Raw genomic sequence first — 7,737 nt, 5'->3', positions numbered from 1 at the left:
TGGAACTAGCTTTGTAGACCAGGCTGGTCTCGAACTCACAGAGATCCGCCTGCCTCTGCCTCCCGAGTGCTGGGATTACAGGCGTGCGCCACCACCGCCCGGCTCTATCTTCTTTTACTCCTTTCTTCCCTCAGAGGATACATGACTAATTCTGCTGCTGTATTGAGTCTTTAATTTAGAACCTATTTTTTTTTCCTCTCAGAGTGTATACTCCAAATATACAGATCTTTTCGTTCTTTAAGGTTTTATTGGCACATATTAGTTACACAAAAGCGCTTCACTGAGACATTTCATACATGTCTATAATGTACTTTGCCATATTCAGCCCTCTACTGACTCCCTCCAGCTCCCATTGCATGGTTTTTAACTTGTGAGCAAGCTTCCTCCTTTCTGTCTCAGATCCTGCGTAAACATTCTAGCCTGAACATTTCAGATAAAATTGTTGGCCAGGAACTCTTTCTTGGAGCTCTGTTTTCCATCCTCAAACCTCGCTTTCCTTTTCTTTGATAACCTTATCCCAACAGATAGCTCTTGGTGCCGTTGCTCTTGACCGAGATGATATGCCATGCTAGAAGGACATGGGTTCTGTTTCGCTGTGTCTGCTCCTGCTGCCCAAAGCTCTTCATGATTCAAAAGCTTTTGAATGAATGAAAGGACCTCAGGGCAGTACACGTGTGCATCTTTTATCACTCATCATGTGTAATCATATTTTGTCAGATTTTCCAGTTATAACCTCAAAATACCCACTTCTATGTTTTTATATTGTACATACTTTAAAAATAGCTCACTTTCACCTCATTAGGACTTTATAGGTCAAGTATTTTTTATATAAATTTCTCTAAACTTTAATCAGCTTTTTAATGTAGAATTATTGTTCTTTTCTGATTGAGAATTTAATTGATTATGTATTTTAATTAATTTCAGGTCATCACAATGTCAGCTTCATCTTAGATAGTGATTACGGAAGGTAGGCCATTTTGTAAATAATAATTTTCATAATTTACTCAAATGGGTAAATAAAGTATATATTTAATTTGCTCTATTGATGCAGAGATTAAAGGATTAATCATTTTCCTCACAAAAAAAGTTACATTCAAAGAGTCTGTAACTCCTGTTCACTTATAACTTTCAACTCACAAAAAGCTCTTTCTATTACTGGGACTCTCTTGTAAACATGATATGGAAAAAGTGCTATTTTATGTCTTATTCCTCATATGTTTTAATTGTAATTCTTTTCAGAACAAAAATAAAATTTGTTTTGAATTAATGTGAGAATAAATAAAACCTCATGATTAGTGTTACCTTAAAATTTTTTTTGATATATCTGTGCTCAGAGCGTTGCAAAGGTGATAACAGTTTTCAAGACTGTGTCTTAGTATAACTACTAATAACACACAGCTATGTCTATCCAGAATTTATTTCCAAATTTCCTATTCACATATTTCAGTAAAATACTTTCATGTATTTATAGAAAAGTAAGTCTGTGCATCTCTCCTTGTTGCTCATGTTATACAGTGCAGGCGTGGTGTTAGACATGGTTCCTGTGCTATCTAGATTCGTCTTCCGGAGAACCTACAAAACAAGCTATTATCCATCCTGTTTCCCACTGGGAAAAAAATGAGATGAATATTAAATAGTTCATCAGAAATATCTTGTGAGCAGAACCAGCTAGTGCATGCTGTCTAAATCCATGCCCTAGGCACATGGTCTCAGCGCTCTGCCATGACTGATGGCGGGTTCAGCCTTCAGTACCATATCTCATCGTTATCTAAATTTCTGACATAGAAGTCTTTCTGAACAGGACTACTGCACTCTTGGGAGCATTTGAAGATGTGTAGGGGCAGCATTTACTGACTGTCGGTAAAACTGTGTGTGCTAATGACTTAAATGAGTTGTCCTGCCCCAAATGTCAAAGTGTCATTGACAGGATGAGCTAGTTGACAGACTTCCAAATGAGTAATACTCTTTACTAATAAAGTTGTGTATCAATAATAGATAGGCCTATTGATTTCTTTTTGTGATTAAAGGGCTCAGTGATTAAAAGTGTGAAATGATTGACAGCAGTTCAATAAAAGTAGATGGTATCATTCTCCTGAGTGTCCCAGGCTGAAGGAGGGATTCAGAGTTTGTTCCTCCCTGCATGGCACTGCAATTACAATTTGGTCAAGGTCAATTATCATTGTATTTAGAGATCAGTTAGCTCTAAACACATAGAAACAAATATTTTATAACAAAATCATGCCCAAGCTGGATGCTTTATTGTAGATCAATGTGGATTGGAAGAGAAACATGAAGCTTAGCATAATTCAAGGACAAATCAGGGTAGAAGGTGCATAAGTGTATTAGAAAACACCTTTGAAAACTATTCAAGGCAAATAACTTCGAGTCCAGTGTGACTTAAAAGCTGTTTTCTGTAAGAACAGACCCATGTGCAAAGAACTTGTAAATTAGGCAGTAGAATTTTACCAAAGGGTTTATAAAACAGTGTCAGGACCAACCACTACTGAGTTTTAAATTCTTCCTAGGACAACACAGAGTTCTTTTAGGCTCTCGGTTTCATTCTTTCTAAGATGAAATAAAATGAATTTGCTTCTGAGTCTATATAAAAAGTGTTAATTGCCAAATCCATCATCCATCTCTCAGAGAAGTAATTACCCTACAGTAAATGGTTTGAGTGATCAAGGCTGAATATTACTGTGCAGCTTACATAAATCAATCTGCTGCCACAACAGACTCAGACTCCATCTAAAAATCCGGCAAAGGCTGAACAGGAAAACACTCAAGAAACCGAGACAGGAGGATTGTGATAAGTTTGAGACCCATCTGGGCTATGTAATGAATTTCAGTCTCGTCTGGGTTAAAAAGTGAAACCCTGTTTCAAAAAATAATTTGTAAAGCTTGCAAATTCACACATAATATTAGCAAGGATGCTCCATTTCCCTGTTAATTCTTTGGTCTTGATTTCTAATTTCATTTTCAGTCTTTTTAAAGCTAATGACTAACGGGGCACAGAGGTGTGCATCTGCAAACTCAGTGCTCAAGATGTTGAGACAAGAGATTTATCCTAAGTTCAAGGACACCACAGGCTACAAAATGAATACCAGGCAACCAGGGCTACAAAACACGGCCCTGTCTCAAAACAACAAAAGAAAGAAAGAAAGCCCATGGCTGATAGTTTTACATTAATGACATATAATTTAGGAAAAGTATGTTTCTCTATAAAATAGTCTTAGGAATTAAAAATAACTTTTAAAACATGAAATTTACCACATAGAAATCCACAGTTTAAAATTGCAGGGTATATTTTAAAAGTGTTAAATCATTTTAAAACTTATAAAATTCATATGTTACAATACAAGTTTTAAGAGCACCCCTGCATATAAAATGAAACAAAGACCACATTGGCACACATTCTGCATTTCTCGGGAATGCCCAACCTTTGATGCTCCGTTTCCCCAAGTTCAAACAACAGCTGTTCCAAACTGATAAGGTTCAGATGAGACCGTCTTAATTGAGAAATGCCTAGTCATTATCAATAAATTAGTGGAAATCACCCCAGTGTCATCCACAATAAATTACATTCAAATTTTATTTCAGGAGGCAATTTTCCTGTTAACTTCAGAAGCAGCATTAATTTTTGAGATGCATCGTCTGGCCAGACACAGTGTTATTGATGCTGGCATGGTTTCAGATCAGGGGAATCAACTGGAAAGCTTATGATATGAAAACAGACAAATTAAGATGGTCTCCTTAAGCAACAAATTTTTTCCTAGATTCTTTAGTGTTGAAAGTGCACGTTGTAAAACCTGGGTGAGATTGACAGCAGAATTGGCTATGGTCTCGTCCACAAGACTCGCATATCCAAGAGACTAGTTCAGCGGATTTTCAGAATTCTGTTTGTTTGTTTTTTTTCCAGTATTCTAGGTTACGGAATTATAACTTTCTATAAAAATATATAAAAATATTAGAGTCTGTGTTTGTGAAGGATGATTTAAACCTCGTGAATAAACCTTGCTCTCACCATTTTTATTATCACATACATAGTGGGCTGGCTAGGGGTACTGTGTAGTGTCTAGTTAGGAGGTGGGCACTGGATACAAGGGGCCTGGGCTGTGGTTCTGCTTCTGCCACTTACTGGCTTTGTATTCTTGACTAAATTAATTCTTTGATGTTTATCTCTGTCACGTGTGAAGATCAGTTGACACAATAAACTGAGCACTCTTAGCTCAGTGTCCTTGGACCCTGGGGAGATGCTAGGCAAAGGGACAAGAGGAACAGCTCACCGATACAAAACGGAATCTTCCTGCTGGGTTCTGTTTTAATCCTTTTGCAAAAAAAAAGAAAGAAAGAAAGAAAAGAAAGAAAGATTTCTAAAGTGAATTTTATTAAATATTTAGCAGTTTAGTAAGTCCTCTGAGATCTACATACATGCAGAACCGGCAAGTGTATGAGGATGTGGCCCATTCGATTGTTTCCTTCGGCGGTTCTGCCCTGCTCCGCTGCCGGCCATGCCTTAATTTCTGTCATTGTAGCAACCAAATTGAGTGACAAAATCCATCAATATAGGTGATTTTTAAAACAAAGAACTTCTGCTTTTTTTTTTCCCAACAGGAGTTTCCCAGAGAAAATGACATACTTTGTTTCATCTCTCAATAAAATTTCTATGTTTCAGACATATGCAGGTATGTGACACGTCCCCCAGCTCCGTGTGAAAGAGGTGTCGTACCCCTTCAGTTCCCCCAACCAGCTGTAGTCACACCAGTAAAGTGTATATTAGTGTATGTCCTGCTAGGAAACGAAAAGTACCCATAATGGGGCATGTGATTGAAGGCGTGACAGGGAGCTATGCATAGTGTAAGGTCGAGAAATAGACTCGTTGCCCTAGCAGGGAGAGCACTGAAACAGGCCAGCTTGACTTTAGTTGTTGAATTAAAGATAAAAAAAAAAAAACACTCAGTTTCAACCACATGCCAGTATTGTCAGGTTTATGCTCTTAGTGTGAGCCCCCAAAAATCCCTTACCAGACTTTAATTATATTGACTTATTTTGAAGTAACTACTCCAGGTTAAACTACTCCCAGGAGAGTATCAAAAGCAAGTATCAGTTTGCTGGAAGAACTGTCCTCCTTCCCAGATCAGGGGTAACTGAAGGACAGGCTAAGATTCCAAAGGGCACTAAAAATGTGGCGGGTTCTGGGGCTGGGGAGATGATGACTCAGCGGTTAAGAGCACTGGCTGCTCTTCCAGAGAACCCAGGTTCAATTCTCAGCACCCACATGACAGTTCACAGCTGTCTATGTAATCCAGTTCCAAGGAAGCTGGTTCCCACATACATACCTGCAGGCAAAACACCAGTGTGTATAAAATAAAAATAAATTATTTAAAAATGGGAGAATAGTGTGACTGCTCATATCAATTGACTGTGGGAAATCTTGACTTGTGTTCAAATTTATTTACTGAAAAATTCACATGCAATAGCAATATATTGAATCATTATATATAATAATAATCTGAGATTGAGGTTACTTTAGAAGATTCACACCTATTTATGAGATCATGTTAAATGTTACATATTATATGTAAATAAAAGAAAAATTATGAAATCAATTAGTAATGATTTACCATATGTTTTGGACTTGATGGACTGGGCTGTTTTAATGATATTAAACCCTTTCTGTACAAAAAAAAAAATAACCATAGTTAAATGCATTTTTTTTTTTTTTGAGAAAATATCAGATGTCAATCCAAAGCCAAACACAGCTCCTGCCTGTGATTCTGGCGCTCAGGAGGCTGTGGCGGAAGCTTTTCAGTGAGCTCAAGGTCAACCTTGGCAACACACCCAGTCCTAAGCCCACCAGGGTTATTTATCACCCTGCCAAAACCAACGTGTTGCTCTATAGATGCGTGCTCTTCAAAATCCTGTAGAAAGAGGGCTGGTTCTACCTTAATTCTGCCCATTTTCTTTGGGAATTGGTTCTGCTCAGCTCATGTTTTCTCTACTTTCTCATCCATTTGAGGGCTTTTTAACACCAGTCACTACCCACACCTGTCAGAGACTCTATGAAAGTTGTGTTCTCAGCGTCTTTGACGGACCGCAAGGGTCAAAGCCTGAATTCACTCCCTGGCAATCCACCTTAGGTGTTCTCAAGCTCTCCTGTGTTAGGGATGGTGACTAGGATATGTGGAAATCTTGGTAAAAGGAAGCAGATTGGATTTGTGTGTGACATTTACAACATTTTACATACTGTGCCTTCCTTCCTCAGAGGTCACAATAATCTCCCCTTCAAAAGGCAGCACTCAAGGTGGCACGGTTCTGACGATACATGGGCGGTTCTTTGATCAGACCGATCTCCCAGTGAGAGTTCTAATTGGAGGTATTTTATGTATTACTACTTTATAAAATCAAATCCTGCCTGTTCTTTAGAAATTTGTATGGAACGTTGCCTTTTCATTGTTGTTATCTGTTAGGAATATTTCCTAACCGAGCCACTCCATGGACACAAAATAACCCCAATCAAGCCAAATCAGACCAGATTAAAAGATATCCAGGTTTAATTAGACACCTGCGCTCCGGGGTGGCCCCGAGGAAAACAGGAAGCTGCCAACACGGCCATCGGAGAGGAAACCAAGTGTTTATTTTCTGGGGAGCAGTTTAAATAGCCTGTGGGAGTGGTTTTGAACTTTTCTGGAGAGGGGGTCAATGTTTGGTGGGCACAGGGGAAGGACCTCTAAAGATGGAGGCCGAGGCTGGGAAGACTCCCAAGGGAGTCATCAAAGTCTGTAGCATCACTTGAGGCAGGACCAAGCCCCCGCTCCCCCAGTGTCTAGGCTGAGCAAGGTATCCCTTCATAGGGAATGGGTTCCAAAAAGCCAGTTCATGCTCTAGGGATAAATACTGGTCCCACTGCCAGTGGCCCCACAAACTGCCCAAGCCACACAATTAAAAAAAAAAAACCTAAAAAAAAAAATAAATTCAAGGACTGGACAGATGTTTCAGGAGTTAAGAGCATTTAATGCTCTCACAGTGGATCGACTTGAGTTCAATTTTCGCCACCCACACTGTGGTTCACAACCATGCCTAACTCTAGTTCCAGGGAATCCAATGCCCTTTTCTGACCTTCCCAGGCACAAAGCATGCATGTGGTGGGCAAGCTAAATGTACATAAGATAAAATTAATAAATCTAATAAAAATTTCACAGCTTTTCAAGATAGGCTGGTGTGATTTACATTCGAAAGCCTGTTTGTATTTTATATTTTACTTCTCTATAGGTCAAGCCTGTGATATTTTGAATGTCACAGAAAATAGTATACATTGCAAGACTCCTCCCAAACCTACAAGCCTCAAAACCCTCTATCCAGGTAAGTTGTCATAAGTTAGAATGTCAATATCTGTGTTTGCAGGAAAAATTATTACTGACGTATATTCTTGGAGTAAGAATATTAGTTGAAATTTTAGGAATTTTAATAAATTTTCCAAAATCTTTCCAGTTTACATTGTCTGAGTTCATAGATATTTTTTTTAGCAGCCACTCTGTCAACTGAGCTATCTCTGCAACCCTGAGAATGTTTTTATTAAAATAGTTGCATCAAAGCTGTAACCTAAATTCTAATACTTTGCTGTAATAAAGTGTGACCTTATTGAAAAAAAATAAAATGGTTTAATTCTTTAAATCACACTGTGGCACAAAGTGAAATTCTTTTATTTATTTTTTTGTTTTGTTTTTCGAGACAGTGTTT

General features: G+C 38.3%; 1 protein-coding gene across 1 annotated transcript in view; it reads left to right on the top strand.

Annotated features, from left to right (window-relative positions):
- Positions 1-7,737, top strand: part of Pkhd1l1 (PKHD1 like 1) — a 125,782-nt gene that overhangs the window by 17,723 nt on the left and 100,322 nt on the right. The window contains exons 9-12 of the mRNA XM_013353909.1: positions 925-967; positions 4,612-4,682; positions 6,263-6,373; positions 7,270-7,359. Coding sequence (XP_013209363.1) covers positions 925-967; positions 4,612-4,682; positions 6,263-6,373; positions 7,270-7,359 — 315 coding nt within the window. The remainder of the gene's footprint in view (positions 1-924; positions 968-4,611; positions 4,683-6,262; positions 6,374-7,269; positions 7,360-7,737) is intronic.

The sequence above is a fragment of the Microtus ochrogaster genome, unplaced genomic scaffold, assembly GCF_000317375.1.
Source record: "Microtus ochrogaster isolate Prairie Vole_2 unplaced genomic scaffold, MicOch1.0 UNK19, whole genome shotgun sequence".
Taxonomy (NCBI): Eukaryota; Metazoa; Chordata; class Mammalia; order Rodentia; family Cricetidae; genus Microtus; species Microtus ochrogaster.
This window is presented reverse-complemented; position numbering and strand designations above follow the sequence as displayed.